This window comes from Bactrocera tryoni, unplaced genomic scaffold (assembly GCF_016617805.1).
Source record: "Bactrocera tryoni isolate S06 unplaced genomic scaffold, CSIRO_BtryS06_freeze2 scaffold_11, whole genome shotgun sequence".
NCBI lineage: Eukaryota > Metazoa > Arthropoda > Insecta > Diptera > Tephritidae > Bactrocera > Bactrocera tryoni.
The window spans coordinates 14,457,317-14,480,582 of NW_024395824.1; the positions used below are offsets into that span (position 1 = coordinate 14,457,317).

General features: G+C 36.1%; 2 protein-coding genes across 2 annotated transcripts; both read right to left on the bottom strand.

Annotated features, from left to right (window-relative positions):
* Positions 1-8,090: 8,090 nt before the first annotated feature.
* Positions 8,091-18,565, bottom strand: LOC120779792. The gene is made up of 3 exons (XM_040112168.1): positions 18,331-18,565; positions 17,165-18,261; positions 8,091-8,120 (listed from the first exon to the last, which is right to left on the bottom strand). The coding sequence occupies exons 1-3, from the start codon at positions 18,563-18,565 to the stop codon at positions 8,091-8,093; spliced, it is 1,362 nt and encodes a 453-aa protein (XP_039968102.1).
* A 48-nt stretch (positions 18,566-18,613) lies between these two features.
* Positions 18,614-19,254, bottom strand: LOC120779793. Its single transcript, XM_040112169.1, has 2 exons — positions 18,881-19,254; positions 18,614-18,826 (listed from the first exon to the last, which is right to left on the bottom strand). Exons 1-2 carry the CDS (start codon positions 19,196-19,198, stop codon positions 18,614-18,616), a joined length of 531 nt encoding a protein of 176 aa, XP_039968103.1. The 5' UTR covers positions 19,199-19,254.
* Between the last annotated feature and the right edge of the window lie 4,012 nt (positions 19,255-23,266).

Sequence of the window (23,266 nt, forward strand, 5' to 3'; positions counted from 1 at the left end):
TTAGCGACAATTTTTGTTTTGTTTTAAATTAAAATGAATTTCTTTTTTATAGAACTATTATTTTATTATTTCAATTTGTAAGTAATATTTTTGGTGAAGTCGACCACGCGCGACAATGAACCAACCTTTTTAAAAGGATGATGAAATATCAGTATCTGGTGACAAACGCGATTGAACAAACGGTGCCGCTTATTATACGGGGCCGCCTTCAATGGCGAAAATGCTGAATTGAACACGTTGGCAATGATGTTTCGATGCTTTTGCTGAATAAAGGCAAAAGTCCACAATGCAACATTAGGATATGTCACTCCTCCCATCTGAAAATAATGCAATGTCCTCACTGCAATTTTTCTTTATTTACAAGTAAAAGTTCTTAAATAGAATTCTTACAATATTTAAAGATATTTTTAGCATATAAAAATGAATAAATAATAGTGAATAAGTAAAAAGGAATGATAAGATACAATTTTCAATTCTTAGATTTAGTTTTAGTTGGTTTTCTTTTTTCTTTTAAATTGGTTTTTATATTTTCTTACATTTTGTCTTTTAAATTTTACAATATGATGTTCGCCATCTTCTTCAGTTTTAATAAGACTAACTTTTTTGTATGGATTACTTAGTTTGTCTAATCTCTTCCTCGAAACATCTGCATTTACAAAGTTTGTGTCAATATCTTTTTATATTATCTTGGTTTTGGTCAATTTTTAAAGTTTTTGGAGGACCCATACAATTAAAAATTTTAGCAATGCTTTTTTGAATTCCAGCCAGTTCAATGCTTTAACTTTTTCTATCATAGCTAACTTAGAGTATAAATCGATAAGCTTAGTATCCAGCTCTCAAGAAATGTAAAAACTTCATATAAAAAAACGCTTAAGAAATGGTGAAGAGGATTTCCTGCGGTAAAATTTCTTGTGCTAGTGTGCAGCTCTAAAGAAGTCTAGTACTAATTTTTAATACATTTTTTCAATAAAATGCGAATATGGCAAACCTGGTTTTGCGAAGAAACATGAAATCAACAATTATTTCTTGAAGGAAATTCAAAGTAATCGTAAAATTCATCCTAAATTAGTTAAAATCATTATTATGAAGTATTGTTCATTTTGAAATGTTGTATAAAACTTAATATCATCAACAAGACTAAATCGCAAGGAAAATATTTATATTACTACACACATATATACATACATATTACGCACAAAGTTTATTTTCTTTGTTTATTCTCTCTTGTTCTTCTAATGTCGATCATTCACAATGCGTAACCAGCTGTCAAAATTACTTTAAGAAATAATGTATTTTTTTCTTGAGCAATTACTTGAGAGCTGGATACGGACCTGTACATGTTAAATAATATTCATTATTCCATTTCCAAAAATCTACAACATATTTTTCTCTTACTTTGTAAATTGGTGGTGTAATTTTGAACGGCATTTTGTTAGAAATGTGATTTTTCTTACACTGATTACACAGTTCACATTCATTTATTATTTTGGTGATTTCCTTAAGATAATTTGGGTAATAATACTGTAATTTAAAACATTTTGCAACCTTCTCTATACCTTGATGAAGTCCACTTAAATGGATTTCAAGTACTTTACTTTTAAAATTTGCAAAATCTGTTATGTTTTCTAATTCTTTTGAACACCGATAAATCTTGTTGCGACTTGTTGTTACTAGTGTCTTATAAACGTTTTGAAATTGTATAAAATCATTACCATTGGGTATAAAAATTGTTGTATTACTTTTTAATAAATGGGTTTTAATTATATGTTTAATATAATCTTTAGTTAATTCTTTGTATGTGATTACAATTAGGTTATTAAAAAAAAACTTTCGTTATTGTAGTTGAGTCTTTACCATCTCTTATTAATTTAATTTGATTTTTGAATACATTTAATGGTCGCTCTGTTATCTTAATAAAACTTTCGGAATCTTCATCGGCAGAATGAACAGTGTCTACGTTAGATTCAGATTCTTCATTAAAAAAGCATTCCATAATTTTAATTCTAGAAAGAGCGTCTGTTACACGATTTTCTTTATCTGATATGTATTTTACGTCAAAGTCACACTCATTAAGTCGAATCTTCCATATTTGTAATTTGTAGTTCGGTTCCCTTAAGTTGTGGAGCTATTGCAATGGTCTATGATCACTATTTATTAAAAATTTCCTGCCATATAAATATGGTCTAAAATATTTGGTAGCCCAAGCCATGGCTAAAAGTTCTTTCTCAGTAGTTGAGTAGTGCAGTTCATGATTTTAATTTAAAATTGCTTTGATTTTATTAGGGTTAGGTTTAATACCTTCTGGCGTTATGATATGACCAAGAAATTCGGTTTCTTTTTTGAAAAACTCGCTTTTATTCATCTGAATTTTCAGATTTGCTTCATTTAATTTACGAAAAACTCTGTCTAGAGATACTATGTGTTCCCGTAATGACGTACTGAATACTACAATGTCGTCTAAGTAAACCGTGCAATCTCTCCCTATTAAACCATCTAGAATCGTATTCATCAGTCTCTGGAAGGTGCCTTGTGCATTTTTAAGCCCAAATGGCATTCTTAAAAATTCAAAATGTCCGCTCTGAGTAGAGAAAGCTTTTTTTTCTATCGGCCGGATCCATTTCTATTTGATGGAAGCCTTGCGCTAAGTCTATTGTTGAAAAATACATACACCTAGCTAGTTTTTCGAGAATTTCATCCATGTTTGGAATGGGATACCTTTCATTGATAGTAATACTATTGAGCTTGCGAAAATCGACAACAATCCTCCACTTCTTTTTACCTGAAGCATCTGACTTCTTTGGTACCACCCAAATTGGTGCTGAATGTGAGGAATCACTGTGAGAAATGATTTGATTTTCAAGCATTTCTTTTATTTGTTTGTTTACTTCTGATATATGAATTTCAGGATATCTATACGACTTTACATATATTGGATCTTCATGAACCGTTTTAATTCTATGTATTATTTTATGAGTAAAAGTGAGTTTGCCCCGTTCTTTGTAAAATATGTTTTCAAATTTATTTAAAAGTTTTTTAATTTATTTATTATAACTCTTCTGAATTTAAATTTTCAAGTCTAAATTTGCTAACTTTAGTGTTATGATTTTGGTTCATACTTAATTCTTGAAGGCAATTATCAAAATTTTCAGAATTTGATTTATTTTTGAACAAGTTATACCGAACACCATTCATATGTATCACATTTTTTTCCAGATCAAGTTTAGCTATAAGTAGCTTAAGTATATTACAACCAAGTAAACCGTCGTGGTTATTCGAAAAATTATAAACGAAAATTTTCAGTTTTTTCATATGTTCATCGCTAAACAATTCTTGGGTTTCATTTAGACAAACTTTTCCTATCGCTGTTGTTAATGTTATTGGCTGAACATAAATAATCCTTTCGTTGGATATCCCAGGCTTTATTAAACTAACTGAGGAACCTGTGTCGACTAAAAATTTATATTTTTTATTAAATTTCAGTTCAATTGTGGAGAGCCTTCCGAGGCTGTTAAGTGAAAATTTACCTCATCTTGTTCCATTGGTTCAGGATAGCCAAAGCGTCTTAGTCGAGATTGGTTTGACCCATGAATCTTATCTTGTTTTAAATTATTTAAGTTTCTATTAGTATAAATGTAAATGTATAAAAATTGAAAGGTGGATGCCTAACTTGTGGGAAATTATTGTTTTCTAAAGTATATTGTTGATTGCTATGTTCATTGAAAAATTGTTTATTTTTATAATAATTATTTTGATTGGAAAATGGATAATTTTTTGAAAAAGTATTTTAATTGGAACCAACTGGAAATTGACGCGTATTGATTGCAAAACATTTTATATTACTATTATTATTGTTATTCATATAATTATATAATTAGGTAGTTTTGAATGTGCGTTAGTCCTTTGAATTGTTTTTTGTTTAGAGAATTGTTTATTATTTTCATAAACATCGTTTTCTTTTAAAATTTTTATTGCTGACGTAAGGTCAGTAGCAAGATTTGCGTTTATTAACGCAGTTAAATAGTTTGGCAATTCTCTTTTTAATGTTTTCAAACTTATCTGATCTAATTCATTATACAAAAATATTTTAGTTGAGCAACTTTCATTTTTATACCCTGAACAGCGTATATTAAGTTTGTCACGCAGTTTGTAACACCCAGAAGGAAGCGTCGGAGACCCTATAAAGTACCTATATATATAAATGATCAGTATGTTGAGCTGAGTCGAGCCATGTCCGTCTGTCTGTTCGTCTCTCTGTATATATACGAACTAGTCCCTCAGTTTTTAAGATATCGTTTTGATTGATATTCGTTTATTTTGCTGTCGTCATTTTCTCTTCAAGAAGCTACTCATTTGTCGGAACTGCCGATATCGGACCACGATAACATATAGCTGCCATACAAACTGAACGATCGGAATCAAGTTCTTGTATGGAAAACTTTCACATTTGACAAAAGTTGGCACAAGTAATTTTCGAAGATAATAATGTAAAATGTGAAGAAATTGATCAGATCGGTATCAAATGTTTGCATGGGAAACTTCCTCATTTGACGATATATCTTCACGAAATTTAGTATGAGTTATTGTTAATAGAAATAATGTAATATCGGAAGAAATTGTTCAGATCGGCTTACTACAGCATATAGCTGCCATACAAACCGAACGATCGGAATCAAGGGCATGTATGGAAAACTTTCGCATTTGACGTGTTATCTTCACGAAATTTTACATGGATTACTGCTTAATACCATGTTCAGACCGACACTTAATCACACGATTTCGGCTGTTGAATGGATTATCCCACTAATCTTAAAAATTTATCAAGATTTCGCCATACAAAAATGAAATGATTTGAAACTGATCCACGCTAAATCTCTCTGTGCGACTCTGATTTTGCGCAATCTACTTGTCAGCACTGGAAATCTGTTACATTATCACAGCTGATTTAGACACTACAAAGGGAAAAAATGTAAACAAACAAATTTTTTTTAAAGCAATGAATCTAATTTCATCTGAAAATCGACTTAACAAATGAAAAAATGCATCCATTATTTCTATTATATGGAAAATATTAAAAAAGCGGTCTTTTTATTTCAAAATACTATAAGACAATCTTTTCTTTTGATAAATATTAAGCGATGTGAATTCTTGAATGACATTAACAGCTGTTTTTTGATCTTTCTAACGGCAGTGAGAACACTGTTGGGTTATGAAATGCTTAAATATAATCTAATCTTTTAAATTTTCGGTCTGAACATGGTATAAGGTAATAACATAATTTCCCAAAAAATTGTTCAGATTGGATTACTATAGCATATTGCTTCCATACAAACTGAACACATAGTTACTAAGAGAAATGCACCTGCGAAGGGTATATTAGCTTCGGTACAGCCGAAGTTAACGTTTTTTCTTGTTTAGTTTGACAACATCCTTTACTTTACAAACATCTAACTTAATCTCTTCGCATGGTAGCTTAACAGTATTTTTAAATTTAACATTGCTTATTTCTAGGATTAGTGTTGAAACTGCCGTGTGTTCATTCCATCTGATGATTGCTTTCGTCTAACCACGTCCAATGCAGCGTCTCTGAGTATTTTTATGACACGATGTAGATAGAATACTTTCGTTTCTTCCGATATAACAGGAGACTGTGGCATTATCGCATCGACACCTCGAATAAAGAGTGCTAAGTAATTTCAATCACCATCAAACGGTTGAATTGGTTTGATGTTTTGTATCGCCACTTCTCTGGTTTCTCGCTCCATTTTGTTGTTTGCCTTTTTAATTTTAATAGATTTCAAAATTTGGGTTAGTTCGTCCACTTCTTCTTCCATAAACTGTCTGCTTTGTTTTTATTCAACTTCGTTCCTAATGTTGCTTTTGGACTTTTGATTTTGTTTCAACAAATAGGTATTCTTACTAACTATGGAGTAGAGTTTTTGTTGAATAATTTATCGTATATTCTTTATTTTAATTTTATTTTATTCAGTTTTAATTTCTTTTTTTTTGTTTTTTTTTATTTTCTTTTATTTTTACTTTTAACGTATAATGATATTTTTGTTCCACTGTTCCATTGTAACATAGTTCATTTTGTTTGTTACGATAATTTTTTCTTTTTCTTCACTTCGACGTTCCACTTTTACGTTCTTGTTGTTATACTGTTCGTTTTGTTCTTTACAATTTTTTTCACTTTTCACGTTTCTCTTTTACGTTATTTATACATTCTCTATATTAAACAATTTAGTTTTATTTAATACGATAATTGTTCTTTTTCTTCATTTCGACGTTCCACTTTTACGTTCTTGTTGTTATACTGTTCGTTTTGTTCTTTATGATATTTTTTTTTATTTCTACATCTTCACGTTCCACTTTTACGTTATTAATTTCAATATTTGAGTTCGCCTGTTACGTTCTTTAAACACTATCGATGTTGAACTCTTCATTTTATACTTCACACTTTTATCTTATTTTTTATTTTTAGTATATACATATATATTTTTTTTAATTTATAGTTTTGTTTCTCAATTTATGATGATGCGCTTTTCGAAAAAAATACTCGTTCTTTTTGAGACACGTGGAAAGGAGTCCACGTACTTTTGTTCAGCCTTGCGAGTTGGCAAAGAACACTCATAAAAATCTTCCGTGCAAGTATATGACTTATTTGATTTTGTAATATTCAAAGTTTTGTGTGTTTTGCACGTTTAAAAAATAAGATTTTTTTATGAAAATTACCGAGAGCAGAAATATCTGCACTCTATTCTCGCCCAAGTTAAACCGACTGCGCCAGTAATAGATTTTTTACTATATTTTTTGTCAAGTCGTTATACAATAAGATGTTAGCGACAATTTTTGTTTTGTTTCAAAATTAAAATGAATTTCTTTTCTATAGAGCTATTATTTTATTATTTCAATTTGTAAGTAACATTTTTGGTGAAGTCGACCACGCGCGACAATGAACCAACCTTTTTAAAAGAATGATGAAATATCAGTATCTGGTGACAAACGCGATTGAACAAACGGTGCCGCTTATTGTACGGGACCGCTTTCAATGGCGAAAATGCTGAATTGAACATGTTGGCAATGATGTTTCGATGCTTTTGCTGAATAAAGGCAAAAGTCTCCAATGCAACATTTTGATATGTCACTTACATAAATATATATTTGCTTTGGTCATTAAATGTTGCCACTTTTGTCACTCTTTTCTGTGTTTTGCGAGTTGGCGGGTTGTCAGTTTTCCATTCTAGAAGAAATATCAGAAAGTTGTTCTATTTATGATTTTTAGCGTTTGCCATAGTCGCGCAAAGCCGCTTGTTGGTAAAGACATGCTCGGGAGATGTGACGGTGGCTGCTTTTGTGAATGAAGCGAGTCTGCCTGTTGAAAGTGCGATTGCGTTCATGAATGAAATTGTTTTTGTTGAACTACATTTGGGCTTCGGCCATTTGGCTGCCATATTGACTTGTGACGCCGCTGATGCTATTTGAGGTAATTGGTGTTTTTGTGGGTGACATATTTACATGTATATGCATATGTGTAGGTTTGTGTATGCATTATTTATATGCCAATGTCAAACGCACATATGTATTTATGTATACACATATGAGCAGCACGCACATGCTATTACCGATAAGTGATAATATGATTCTAATCCGCGAAAGCACATTTAAGATGGACAAGCCCTTCACAAGCCAGCAAGAAACAGAGCGTTTCACAAGGCAGTTCGGAAAATTGCAAGTCACAATGAACAAAAACAATATTAAATACAAATATCAAAAATGTTAAATAATAAAAGTAAAAAGAGAAATGACAAAAATATTTATAACAAATAAATGCAATAAAAATAGTTGGTTATCAAAGATAACAACCAATGTAGCGAGCAGTTTGAGATGCACTGTAACACACGAAAAGTAAGAAACTCGCAAACAGCTGTGGACAAAGATGGGAACGAATAAAACAAGAAAGAAATTTAAGTAAACAATATAAATTAACACTAACAATTGCACTATTTAAAATGTAGCACAAAAACAAAATGAAAATGACTCGGCGGAATAAAATAAAATTAGCCAACACACAATTAAAGTAAATTTCAATTGTTTTAATAGAACAATATAACAGTGCTATTTATCTAAATGGAAATATTATATAAATTATAAATTAAACGAATTTCTAAGAGCACGAAAGCTCAGCTGTACACGAGAAAAGTTGCGATTAAGTTTTTTTTTTTAATATATTATGATAGTTTGCTAAATAATTAAAAAAGTAGACCTTATTTTACTTTTACAAATATAAGCAATCGAGCTAACATAGGTCTGTAACAGCAATATATAATTCTGAGCATAAGATTTCCCCTACCGAGCTCTCTCGAAGCTCGACCGAGTTAGCCAAAAATATTTTTACGTTCTCCGCGCCGTGAACCTTTTCTATGATATACGTTCTCTGCATATAACATGTAAATTCATGGCATCTACTACTTTTTTATCGGATTCAATTCTGATTCCGGCATCTACCAGATTCCGCGACGTCCCTGAATAACCAATTTTTTTTTTAACTAACTGTAGTGTTACTAAACGTAGTGGTCGTATAGGTATCATTGATGATAGGAGCAAACATCACATTTAGCAGCTAGCAAACAATAGTCAATGTAACTAAACAACTTGTGCATCAAATAATAAGAAAAGAAGTATGCCTTAAATATGAAAATCGAGTTTCTAAGCCATGCCTTAAGCATAAATGCGAATTGGATAGTGTGAATAATAAAAATTTTGGGACGAAAAAAAACATTAATGGGATGGACGAGGTTGTCGACGGGCGGCATGCTCATGATATGGACAGCATTTTCATCAAAAGTCAAGTCCAAACTATGCTTTGTGCATATCTACACTGATCCGTTAAGGGAGTATTCTACTCTAGAATTTTGAAAAATTCGATGTTTTTTTATATATTTAAAGTTTAGACCCTTAAGAATATATCCTCCAAAGGATTTTTAAAAATTAAAATTATTTTAAGAGCTACAGTTACTTTAGTGACGCAGTACCTAGCCCGGTTCGGCCGTATCGATTTTTTAAACGCGTTTTTCTCGAAACTGCTTTTTTCCATCGTGTTTTTTTCTGTATTCTTAAGATATCAATAAAAACGCCATAAAAAATGGATAGCATATTAATTGCCCTTTTTTACGACACTTTAAAAATTTCCTGAAATTCATGCTTCTAGAGTGGAATACCCCTTTGAAAACGAACTCCTTTTGCTATTAATTTGCACGGTTATGAAAAACTGTATTGCTGGAGTGGCCTGCATTAAGTCCAGATTTGAATCCGATCGATCATGTGTGGGGAATTCTCTAAGGCAAAATTTATGCATCATTCAAGCAAAACTAGCCATAAGCAACTAAAAGATGCAATTTTGGCCGAATGGGACAAAATTAATATGTGCGTGCTAAACAAAATGGTGAAGTCAATACCTCGTCGTATCCAATTGGTGAAAATACGTATGGGTATCACAATCCCTTAAAAATAATTTACTACTATTTGATTTATAAATAAAAAGATATAAAAATTGTATCGAAATAATTTTTGCACATTCAAATAGTTTCTGGAGGATGAAGCCATACGTATGTAGAAGTTCACGGAAGTGAGGAAAGTTCTCTGAGCGTCATTCACTTGGGAGTGGCCAGAAACGATTCTTTCACATATGGCTCCTTGCAGCTCACGACTTCCGTTCTTAGACCAAGAATCTTCTGGGTAGCCAGAAAACATCCGCTAGAAGGCAAGCTAAAGTGAGAAGGCGAAACATCCCCTTCCAAGAGTTGTGCACTGGGTTTGGGACCCGCCACGTAAATAACCCTACCAATAAAATAAGAAACCGGCCTCGGATAAGCCCGCTGGTTGATGCCCTCGTAAGAGTGAAGGCTGACATCACCGCCGTCCAAGAAATGCGATGGACGGAAAAAAGGACTGAGGCGAGTAGCTCCTTGTGGCATTTACTACAGTGGCCATATAAAGGAGCGCAAATTTGGTGTGGGATTCGTGGTGGGAGAAAGACTCCGTCGCCGAGTACTGGCATTCACACCGGTGGATTAACGTCTAGCCACAATCCACATTAAATCGAAGTTCTTCGCTGATTTGCGCTCATGCTCCGACGGAAGAGATGCACGATGTGACTAAAGCTGAAATCTATGAGTGTTTGGCGACTTTAACGTCAGGGTGGGCAAAAAAGGTATCTTTGGCACAACGGTCGGTGAATTCAGCCTCCACGATGGAAAATCCCCAAATAGGTTGAGGCTGATCGACTTCGCCGGGGCCCGAAATATGGCTATGGTAGTACCAGATTCCAACCTAAGAAAAAAGACGGTCGGTGAATTCAGTCTCCACAATGGAAAATCCCCAAATACGTTGAGGCTGATCGGCTTTACAGACAAAAAAAAAAAAAAGAACGAAATGCGTGAATATGAAGAGCTCGACAAGCTGGACGACAGGGATATTACTCGCGAATTCTACGAAAAGATGCGGCGACTAATTGGTTTTAAGCCAGGAGCATCATTTAAAACCCCCAGAGGAGATCTAGTGACTGATGGCCAGAGCACACTAACATTATGGAGGGAACACTTCTCCAGCCTGCTGAATGGCAGTGAAAGCATAACACCAGGAGATTGCGGAGCCGTCAACAAACTGATTGGACTTTATCAATGTGGCTTTAGACCAACTGACCAGATATTCACCATGCGCCAAGTCTTGGGGAAAAAAGTGAAAAGAGGACTAGGCGCCTTCAGTATTTTCGAGTTGGCGGACTTCGGCCGCACTTCAAAAAAATAGCCCTGGTCGGACCAACACCGGGATTTATCACGATAATGAAAATACTGAAAGATTTTACATAACTCGTCACACGATAAATATGGTAACACTAATTTTTTGTTTGTGTGAATAATTTTCTTATTGTATGAATAAATGGATTTTAACGAAAGTGAAATATGAAATTAAAGTTACTTTTGTACTATTTAATACAAAACAAAAAGTAAACAAATTTGTGTAAAATGCATTATAAATAGCAGAAACACGCATTTCAAATACACCCAACTCCTTTTTTTTACACAGATTTGAAGTTACATGTTTGAATTTTTTTTTTTTTTTGTAAAAAAGTCGGCGGCGCAAGACCTTTCGGAAAGTAGTCCGACAATTCAAAACTCTATTACCGGACGAAAGTCACTATTGGATAATTTGATGAATATCTCAAGTGATGTTACCGACTTTAGTCCAGTTCATCGCAAGCAATTGCGCTTGTTATCAAGTAGCGATATTTAGATATGTAAACATTTTTTCTTAAGTTCTATTGAAATTTTTGCGTTCTTAATTCTGGATTAACAGATTTGTTTTTTGCTTGCTCTACTAATTTTTCACCTGCATGAAATATGTATTTTAAGTTTTAATGCTCAATAAAATGCCATATGAACATACAATTTGTATGCATATCTGAAATTTTATAGTTTTCAACATTTTTAGACGGTTTTTCGAAATAAAAATTTATTAATAATTATTTTATCTTTCACGGGTTTCAGATGACATGGAACGTATCCCCCATTTTACTATAGGAAACATCTCGTTTTTACACGGATTTCTGAGGAACGTATCTACCGTGTAAAAAAACGAGTTGAGTGTAGTTGTATTTGCACTTTAAATTCAAATATCTCAGAAACCATAAGTAAGCGGCAACTGTATATATATATATGTATAATCTTAATTTAGAGGACCTCCTCTGTCCGTACATACCCATTTTAACCTCGAAATCAGAGGATGTTATTCTAAATCACAGCCCTCTAGCCCATTAATAATGAGGACACACCATTTCAGCGCATCCCTTTATTTATATGAGTGTTTCGAACTTCGTAAATTTCATAATATAATAAATAATAATAAATTTCATAAACTCTATAGGCCGTATAAAGGGCTTAACACGATGAAACGTATGCCTGATGTTTTCCTTTAAAGACACCTTCTGACTTTACAATGTCTAATATTTCATCGCAGTGAAGGCCTGGTATTATTCCAGCATCTTTAAATACTTCTACTTTGGGTTTCCGCATCTTTTAACTTTTTCTCAAAATTTAAGCTTTCAATTTTGCAATTAACATTGAAACTCGATTGTCGCTTTTTTTCGAGATGCAACCACTTGGGATTTTTTTAATGATTTTGATGAATTTTACGGCAATAGACATTCAGTTGATCCTCCATCTGAAAGCCTACAAAACTCATTAGATCTTCCCAGCTGCTCTACTGCAGAACACATAAGAGCAAACGAAATGTGCCGAGAGGACAATGATGTTGTGGAGAGTGTCTCAGACGTAAGGGGAAACCAGCAAAATTTCGCTAAAAAAACGCACAGTATCGGGAAATGGAACGTTAGAATTTAAAAAAAAAGGAATCGGAAGAAGAAAAACTCCGGCATAGAGAAGTGATGACGTTTTAAAGAGAAAAGTTGGAATTTGAAAAAGAAAAAACTAATATAATGCAAGGATTAAAAGAAGTGCTGGATACATTTTTTCAAAAGTAAGATTTGCAAGTATTTAGCTACAAATTTAATGAAAAGAAAATCAGTTTTCTTAACCATAGTTTTAATTCATTTATTAAATACAATGCGGTGAATTTTGTTTTAGTTTTTTAATTTAAATTAAGTGGAGTTCAAAATATATTGCTTTGGAAATGCATACAAAAACAAAAAAAAAAGTGCATTCTTATGAAGTGAACAACATTTTCAACTCATTTCTCCGAGAGATACCTTCACTGCTGACGTTAATATTATTTATATTTTCTGTTCTGTTTCAAGATCATCATTAGTATTTGGTATTACTCCATTGCTTTCGACAATATTTGAGTCTTCGTCATTATCTATATATATAAAATTAAGTGGCAAAACTTCCTGTTCGCATACTCCTCCTAGACGGCTTGCCCGATTTTAATGAAATTTTCAGGGGTGATTGGGATCTGTTTGCAGGGTGCACATAAGAAATTTAATGTGTGTATCATTGCACGTTTTGTAAAAAAAAAAAAAACAAAAAAAAAAAGATACATCCCGCCTATACAAATTCTCATGAAATAATGGTTTGCCGCAAGATTGGCAGTCCTGTCAAATGCCTTTTACTAATAAACAGAAACAACTGGCGGATGTTTACAATTAATAAAAAACATTGACATCGCATGTTGATCGTTTTTGCCTGTCATTCGTTCTTTCTATGGATGACTGTCAAGCTAACAAGACATACAGGACGTAAGTGTTCCAAATGCACTGAGTGTATCAAAAAAAAATGTTTCAACATTGTGTGTATTTTTCTCAGATTTCAACGTGATTAACATTCTGCGTACAACACAAAGTGAGAATTGTTGTTGTTTCATATGTGATGCCATGCGGTTCGATTGTCGCTTGAAAATTCGCGATGTGTGTAAAAAAAAGTGTTTCAACATTGTGTGTTTTTTCCAGATTTAATTCCATCGCTTTGCTACATTTATTCGAACCGATTTTGTGCTTTCTGCTGACCGTGCAACACACACAAAGCAAGTGAGTATTGTTATTGTTTCGTAAGTGCTTCCATGCGGTTCGCAAATACACTGTTGGTGGGTCTTATTGCATATGCGTGTGTGGGTAAAATACATAGTTTGAGATGTCGTTTTAGGTTAATTTTTCAATTTTTATTTATGTACTTCAAATATGCATATTCTAGCACGACCACCGGGGACAACACAACTACCTTTTTCGAGTTGTGTGAAAACGATGAATTTGCAAGAACATTGCTATATTCCGAAATACCACAATATTTCACTTGAAATCCATCATCGAAAACATTTCAACGACGAAAGCAAGGGGAGCGTGTTGACGGTTATCCAACTGTCCGTAAAACCGATGCCATAAGACGCATTTACACCATCCATCCGAACAACGCCGAATGTTTTTATTTACGTCTGCTATTAGTCAACGTGCGCGGACCAAGATCATTTGATGATTTGAAAACTGTTGACGGTCAGTTGTGTGCGACGTATCGTGAAGCATGTCAGGGATTGCATTTGTTAGAAGACGATATGCATTGGGACACCGCACTTCATGACGCATCACTCACATCTCATCCAAAACAAATACGCGTACTATTTGCCATAATAATATCTACATGCCTTCCGTCAAATCCGCAATAACTGTGGAATAAGTACAAAGACTGCATGACAGAGGACTTATTAATTTTGGCCAAGCGTTCATAGCGACGTCGCTTTTTGATCCTTCGATGCCGGCTCTTACTATCATTGTGAAGCAAAATTCACCAAGCGTTGGATTGTTCACCCATTCAAGGGAACGTGAGCTGGGTTTAAACCGTCGTGCGACAGGTTAGTTATACCCTACTAATGACAATTGTTATTGCGACAGCATTCCTGCGTGGTACGAGAGGAACCGCAGGTACGGACAAATGGTACAATAAATAAACGACAATGGATATATGTGATGCCAATGTTATTTGTAACATAGCAAATGCGGGAGGATTAAATATCACCTGTATGACGCGCTATTTACTTATTAAAACATTATTTAATATAATGTCAATGCCTAGAATCAATTGTAAACGACTTTGGTAACGGGCAAGGTGTTGTAAGTGGTAGAGCAGCTGCCATACTGCGATCCACTGAAGCTTATCCTTTGCTTGATGATTCGATCATACTGTTTTATAAATATCTATATATATAAAACTAGCTGTTACCCTGTGCGTTTCACTACACCTAAATCGAATAAAACTCTTAAGGGTTTTTACTTTGTGTTTTATTTATTGTTGTAAAACTGTTACTTATTTATAAAACATATTGGTATACAATATTTTTGTTTTTTGGCGCGTAAATGAATAAGCACTGTTCATACCAAATGAACACATCCCTGCATTGTCCTCCTAACTCGTCTAAATACGAATTAGAGGACAATGCAATAAACACCCACTAGCTGTTACCCTGTGCGCTTCGCTACATTTTAATCGATTAAAACTCTTAAGGGTTTTTACTTTGTGTTTTATTTATTGTAGTAAAGCTGTTACTTATTTATAAAACATTTATAAAACATATTGGTATGCAACATTTTTGGTTTTTCCACCTGGTGCGTAAATGAATAAGCACCTTGGTGTTCTCGCTCTCTAGCATGCGACGAACAATTGGCCGTGGGAGAAGCACGGTTCTTCCAAATTGACGCCGCACACTTGAAACGTTTGCCCTTGCGATTTGTTGATGGTCATCGCAAAGGCAAGACGTACTGGGAACTGCAAGCGCTTAAATTCAAACGGCATGTCCGTTGGAATCATGGGAATGCGTGGTGGGTACAACTTCACCTGCTGCCTTGCCATTTAGTATTGTTGCTTCAATCAAATTTGGCCACAATTTTTTGACTGAAAGTCTTGTGCCATTACACAAAGTCGGTGGCTTCAGATTTCGTAGAAGTATAATGGGTGAACCGACTTTCAGGACCAAACGATGCGGTGGCAGACCGGGGGGATCCAAAGAATTCAAGAATTCAGTTGGATAATTGACTACTTCATCTTGATTCAAAACGCTATCAATCGATGTATATGTTGTAGCTTCTCCTGGCAGTTTTTCTTGAATGGCAAAATTGATTTCGTTTACGTGTATATTTTTCGGTGCCAATATTGCGCGTTCACTTAAATAATCGCGTCGTTGATATTGTTGAACAATATTCGGAAATACACTTTCAATCAATTCTTCTTTCGATTGTAAAAGTGTACAAAAGTTGTTCGGCAATGTGATCAAACCGGTATCATCGATTGGTATTTTGCCTTCGCCAATGTCCAACAACTGCTTCGAAAACGCCGCTGCTGATCGATCATTTTGCAATTGGACTCGCATGTTGATGGTAAGAGTCAGCCTTTGAACATGTCTCCACAAAACTGACGATTTTAAACATGCGTTTATTTCGTCGGCAGGAGTTGATCGAGGAATGACTTGCAAAGTTTGCCGAAAATCGCCGCATAATAAGACTAATGCTCCGCCAAAAAGTTGTTGCTTTTGTCGTAAATCTTGAATTGTTCTATTGAATGCTTCTAATGACTTTTTGTTAGCCATTGGGCACTCATTCCATAGAACTATTCCAGCTCCTCGCAAAACTTTTGCCATTGCTGAATTCTTCGATATGTTGCACGTTGGTGTTTCAACGACTTGGATGTTCAACGATGCCTGACGAAGCAATTGCCAGCGCAATTTTCTGCTGTGACCGTATAGTAGCAAGAATCAAAGAGATCAGAAACGTTTTCCCTGTACCACCGGGCGCATCCAGAAAGTAGAATCCACCGGCGTTATTGTCAACCGCTCGTATAATCTTATCGTAAGCATTTTTCTGCTGAATATTCAATTTGTTAATGTTAGTTTGTATGAAAGCACGCAATTCATTGCAATCGTATTGTTGTTCACGTTGAAGCTCATGGTCAAGCACATCAATCGCTGAACGATTGGGCGCAGTTATGCCAAGTTGCGCTAATGCCTTATTCGCAATTGTAAGGCACAGATCTTCAACCAATATCAAAGCATCATTATACATTTGTAATGTATGTTGCAAGTCTGCGTCCGATGCTCGATTACGCGCCAAAATTAATAAGTCCTCGGTCATGCAGTCTTTGTACTTATTCCACAGTTCTTGCGGATTTGACGGAAGGCATGTAGATATTATTATGGCGAATAGTACACGTATTTGTTTTGGATAAGATGCTTCACGATATGTCGCACACAACTGACCGTCAACAGTTTTCAAATCATCAAATGATCTTGGTCCGCGCACGATGACTAATAGCAGACGCAAATAGAAACATTCGGCGTTGTTCGGTTGAATGGTGTAAATGCGTCCTATGGCATCGGTTTTACGGACATTTGAATAACCGTCAACACGCTCCCCTTGCTTTCGTCGTTGAAATGTTTTCGATGATGGATTCCAAGTGAAATATTGTGGTATTTCGGAATATAGCAATGTTCTTGCAAATTCATCGTTTTCACACAACTCGAAAAAGGTAGTTAGTGTTGTCCCCGGTGGTCGTGCTGCGCTCTGTTGTACATTGTCTGCAGTGAAATAAACGCGTTGACCATTTTCGAGATGAACTGCCAAATGAAGAACAACGGGTTGCCGGTCGTGTATTGGGAACGATAAAATGCGCCATACCGCTTCGTTGCTGCTTACATAACGGCCCATTTGGTATTGCTGAATTTCAACGATGCTCTGATAATCAGCCACTCCGAAAACTGCCATATCACTTCCCTTATTTATGTATTTGCAGATGTATTTGATCGATTTGACAGAGTTGCAAAATTCTACATTGATGTGCGCTTCGAAAATTTTTGACAACAATATTGAATACGGCACGACCCAACGATTATCAACATCAACGTCTTGATTCCGAACTTTTATGACCGTTGAATTACCGCCATCTTCAGCGGATCGACGCCGATATAATGGATATCCGTCATTTCCAGTGATTGTATCATCAACTAAAGCTCTAGGATAGTGCTTTGAACACTTATTGTCAATCATGCATGGTGCCGTTGGATTAATAGCGCCGCAAGGGCCGTGGATCATGTTTTTTGTTACAACGTCAAACAGTTGTGGGTCGATTGCTTCATCTGGAATTTCCGCTGAGATGACTTTATCAATCTGATCTGGTCGTATTTTGCGAACTAACCAAATCAAGATGTGTGCATGCGGTAATCCTCTTTTCTGCCATTCGATCGAGTACATCCAGCATCGAACTTCTCCAAAAACACGAAGTTTCACAATTAAATCCATCATTGCTTTTTGCTTTTCCCTGAATACACGTGCTGTTAAGTCGTGACGATCAGTTGTTGATTGACCGGGGAACAAATGGCATTTGATGTCATTCCACTTCGGATTGCACGTGAACGTTATGAACAGATCCGGTCTGCCGTAATGGCGCACATACGACATCGCATCTTGCGCATACTCGTGCATATGGCGCGGACTGCCGATGTATGTGGCTGGCAATATTGTTAGACGTCCAATGCTATTCACATTTGCATCATTCATTACGGCATCTCTCAAATGGATGTACTCTTCAGAACGCAATTTCGCTTGGTTGAATCGAATAAAGTTGACACGTTCGGTCTCGATCTTCGCATACATGTCAACCAAATACTGATGGAAAAGCTTGCGACATTTTAGGATGTAGTTGTCTTCTTGCGGACGAATCATTATTCTGCATGAATAGAAGTTCATCGCACTGAGTTTTTTCGATGTTTCTTGGCCTATAAATGAACAATACACAAAATATTGAATCGTAAGTAACATTTCTTCTCAGAAATTGTACTTTTTACCAGTAGTTGGATTTAACAATCGCATATTGATGTGATAGCCGTCATCACTTCTCCAGAATAATATCGGATACTGTAATGCATCATAACTACGGTGTAGCTCGAAAACACGCTGAAGTTGTTCGTTTCTACGGTGCAGTACAATATCTCGCGATTCAAACTGTTCGCCAACAATGACAATTGCCACCTCATCGATTGTTGGTGCGTTGAATCGTCTGGCATGCTGCCCCATCGGCATTTTGTCTGCTCTGATGACGATTCGATGGTTATCAGACGGCATGCGGTCCTATGCGATTTTGAACAATCGAATTAATTCATTGTGTTCATTGAGAAATCTTTGCAAATTTGGTACGATTTCTCGCCTTGTGCCGATTGCAATGTTACATCGTTGATTTAGTTGGTCATTTTCATTACCGATGAAATATATTTGCAAAAATTGATAGTCGGCGTCGGCAAATGGTATGAGCGAGCCTACTCGATGGTATATTTGTCCCTGAATCTGTAGAATAAAAATGTCAAATGTTTCTCTGGAAATTCCATGCAAAGTAATCACCTTGAACGTCGGCATAAATGAATCTCTAATGATCTTTGTGGCACCAAAAGAAGTCATTTGAAAGCATGAATTGTATGCTTGTATGTTCTGCAAGAAATGCTTAGACGTCGGCGATTCTCCTGTGAGCAAGAAATGTAATGGTTCTGGTGGCGGTTCCAATGCAGGCAGTTTCACTTTGCCACTGGAGCAGCACATGCCAGCTGTTTCTCCTCGAAACTTCGCTGCATAGCAATGCATACAAATAATATCCATTGCTCCAATGGCACCATGCAGGCTGTAGTCGCAGTCAGGATCGTAGTGAAAGCCAACATGTTCCATTTGATCGCGAAGGCGGAGCGGAACTCGGCCTTGACGGTAATTTGGCCGTTGATTGTCGGCGAATTCAGCTCTAATCTGTGCACGCCGCTCCCTGTACACCGCTCTACCTCGGGCATTCACTTGAGCGCGTTGCTCTTCGCTTTGATTTCTTCTTGATATTAACATTCGACGTGAATCACTCGTATGCCTGCCAACCGTATTACGTTGGCATAGTCGAGGCATTTTCTAGAGTATGCATATTTGAAGTTCATAAATAAAAATTGAAAAATTATCCTAAAACTTCATCTTAAACTATGAATTATACCCACACACGCATATGCAATAAGACCCACCAACAGTGTATTTGCAAACCGCATGTAAGCACTTACGAAACAATAACAATACTCACTTGCTTTGTGTGTGTTGCACGGTCAGCAGAAAAACACAAAATCGGTTCGAATAAATGTAGCAAATCGATTGAATTAAATCTGGAAAAAACACACAATTTTGAAACACTTTTTTTTACACACACCGCGCATTTTCAAGCGACAATCGAACCGCATGGCATCACAAACGAAACAACAACCATACTCACTTGCTTTGCGTTGTACGCAGAATGTTGATTACGTTGAAATCTTAGAAAAATTCACACAATTTTGAAACATTTTTTTTGAACGAATGACAGGCGAAAACGATCAGCGTCAATTTCAATTTTCAATCAAATTGTAAACATCCGCAAGTTGATTCTGTTTATTAGTAAAAGGCATTTGACAGGACTGCCAATCTTGCGACAAAACATTATTTCATGAGAATTTGTTTAGGCGGGATGTAACATTTTTTTTTTTTGCAATTTTTGCAAAACGTGCAATGATACACATTTCAAATTTCTTATGTGCACCCTCCAAACAGACCCCAATCACTCCTGAAAATTTCATTGTAATCGGGCAATCCGTCTAGGAGGAGTATGCGAACAGGAAGTTTTGCCACTTAATTTTATATAGATATATAGATATTTATAAAACAGTATGCTCTACCACTTACAACACCTTGCCCGTTACCAAACTCGTTTACAATTGATTCTAGGCATTGACATTGTATTAAATAATGTTTTAATAAGTAAATAGCGCGTCATACAGGTGATATTTAATCCTCCCGCATTTGCTATGTTACAAATAACATTGGCATCACATATATCCATTGTCGTTTATAAATAAAATTTATAAACTTTAAATGGTTTAGAGAAGCCATACAATGCAACTGCCCCATATTTATCATTGCAGTCCAGCACGGATACGACCTTAGAGGCGTTCAGGCATAATCCAACTGACGTAGCATCATACCACTGTTCGCTCGAACAAGTATTGTACCATTGGTCCGTACCTGCGGTTCCGCTCGTACTACGCAGGAATGCTGTCGCAATAACAATTGTCATTAGTAGGGTAAAACTAACCTGTCTCACGACGGTCTAAACCCAGCTCACGTTCCCTTGAATGGGTGAACAATCCAACGCTTGGTGAATTTTGCTTCACAATGATAGTAAGAGCCGGCATCGAAGGATCAAAAAGCGACGTCGCTATGAACGCTTGGCCAAAATTAATAAGTCCTCTGTCATGCAGTCTTTGTACTTATTCCACAGTTATTGCGGATTTGACGGAAGGCATGTAGATATTATTATGGCAAATAGTACGCGTATTTGTTTTGGATGAGATGTGAGTGATGCGTCATGAAGTGCGGTGTCCCAATGCATATCGTCTTCTAACAAATGCAATCGCCGACATGCTTCAGGATCTAGGATATTTGCAAGAATTTTGTGGTGTTTTAAAGCGATAGAAAACTTGTTTCTGTCTAAGACTTACCGGGAGACTGGAACTTTTGTTTGACTGGATGCTAATCACCAAATTAGATAAGTACAATAAATTGGTTCATTAGAATATATTTATTTGGCACTTACCTGCCCCTTTTTGGCAAATTTAAATAAAAATTAAATAGGAATTTCCCCACGTAAGAGTGAATCAAAACGTGCACTCAATTATATTTTGCCGTTTTGACTTGGTCAACCAGCTGTTTTTTGTTTTTGTTTCGTTTCTCCTTCTTCTCCTTATTTGTTTTGTTTTGGGTTACGGCATTGCCAGCCCACAAAATACAAGTAAGGTTTGTTAAGGCAAAGGACTGAACGTACCCACTGACAGGTGTTCCCAACTATTTTCTGGCAGAGTTATGGCCTCTGAGAATAGTTTGGGATGTACACCAGAGAATCCTTTTCGGAGGAACTCAAAAATTTTGAGAACGCCTCCAAAAGGCAAACATGAAGAATCCGCCGCTGCTGGATCAGCAAAAAGATGTGAAAATGCCGACCAAACAGACAAAGGCGATAAATCTGAGCAGCTTCAGAATAGTGAAAATCCCAATATTTTCTGCAAATTGGGTATAAAAATTAGAGAGCTCGAAAGCATGATGTCCGGACAGAGACATATAAATCCAAGCAATGCGTGATCTAGTAAACTGCATCACAAGCTTGTATGAAAAGCAAGGAGAATCTGTCGAAAAGGAGTCATGGTGGGGAAAGCGTCGCAGGTATCCCCTATTCAAAGTGAAAAAAATGCACCGAAGAGACCACGCGAGATATTGGGATATTTGCCACCAACGAAGAAGCCCAAAAACATGAGCCACAAAGTGCAAGCGACATATAGTGAGGTCACTAAACTCATGCACAAAGACGGTTTGGGAGACAAGACCGCAGGCGAGAAATGGATAGACGTTGTCAGAAAGAAGAAACCGATCGAGAAGAGAATCAGATCGAAACCAGACGCTATTATCTTAACAAAAAAGGAGGGAGCGTCGTATGCCGATATCCTGAAGAAAATAAAATGTGACAAAGGCCTTGAAGAACTGGGTTCAAATGTGTGAGGTACATTAGAAAAACCCTCAAAGGGAGACCTACTGATTGAATTAAAAAATCAAGCAGAAAAGAGAGCCGACGCGTTCGAAAGCGCCCTCAGAGGGAGTTATTGGTGAGATGGCCGTAATACAGCCAAAATCCCATAATATTACCATTGTGAGCAAAGACTTGGACGAGATAACCACCCCTGAAGAAATCTGTGAGGCATTACAAAAGGAGTGTGGGATCCAAAACCTGGGGAAGCAAAATATAAAAAATCTTCGGAAAACTCGAAGTGGTACTCAAATAGCCCTTATATGCCTTCGAGCTGAGGATGCCAAAACTTTACTCAAGTGTGGTAAAATTAAGATCGGGTGGTCTATCTGTCGCCTCCGGGAATTTTCACCTATTACTCGTTGTTTTAGGTGCTTCCAACTTGGACATATAGCACACAAATGTTGCAGCCCCATTGATAGGTCTTCCCTTTGTACACGTTGCGGAACCCCAGGTCACGTAGCAAAGTCATGTACAAATTCCCCAAGTTGTATGCTCTGTAAAGGGGAGCACTCCGTTTTAAGTACGGTTTGTCCTAAATACGCAGATATGTTGAAGTCAACGAAATAATGAAAATATTGCAACTAAATCTCAACCATTGCGCTGCAGCACAAGACCTTCTAAAACAGACAGTGCTAGAAGAAAACATAGATGTCGCTCTATTAAGCGAACAATATTCTCAACGTTCGGAAAGCACTTGGAATAAAGATATAAGTGGCAAGGCGGCAATATGGGCCTGCAAAGGTCAAGCCTTCACATCACGTTCCAACGAAACCCATAACGGCTTTACATGGGCGAATATACAAGGAATATTTTTTGTAAGCTGTTATGCTCGTCCTAGTCCAACAATTAGCGAATTTGAAGACTTTCTCCTGGAGCTATCCCTAGAAATCAGAAGCAAATCGCCAATAATAATAGCGGGAGATTTTAACGCATGGTCTACTGCATGGGGTAGCAGAATTACTAATCATCGTGGTCGCCTCATTCTAGAATTTTTGAGTCAAACAAACCTTACGATTCTAAACAGTGGCACACAAAATACCTTTCAAAAGGGAAATAAAGGTTCAATAATAGATTTAATGTTTGTTAACGACTCGCTTAGCAGGCATACTAAGTGGAAGGTGTCAGATATGTACACAAATAGTGACCATATGGCT

Coding starts and splice junctions, on each gene's coding strand:
- LOC120779793 (XM_040112169.1), bottom strand. CDS start 19,198: ATGGAACATGTTGGCTTTCACTACGATCCTGACTGCGACTACAGCCTG. Junction 18,827..18,880: donor CATTTATGCCGACGTTCAAG/GTGATTACTTTG, acceptor TTTATTCTACAG/ATTCAGGGACAAATATACCA.
- LOC120779792 (XM_040112168.1), bottom strand. CDS start 18,565: ATGCCGATGGGGCAGCATGCCAGACGATTCAACGCACCAACAATCGAT. Junction 18,262..18,330: donor ATTGTTAAATCCAACTACTG/GTAAAAAGTACA, acceptor GTTCATTTATAG/GCCAAGAAACATCGAAAAAA. Junction 8,121..17,164: donor ATGTAAGCAGCAACGAAGCG/GTATGGCGCATT, acceptor ATTTCCATTTAG/ATAAATAGCACTGTTATATT.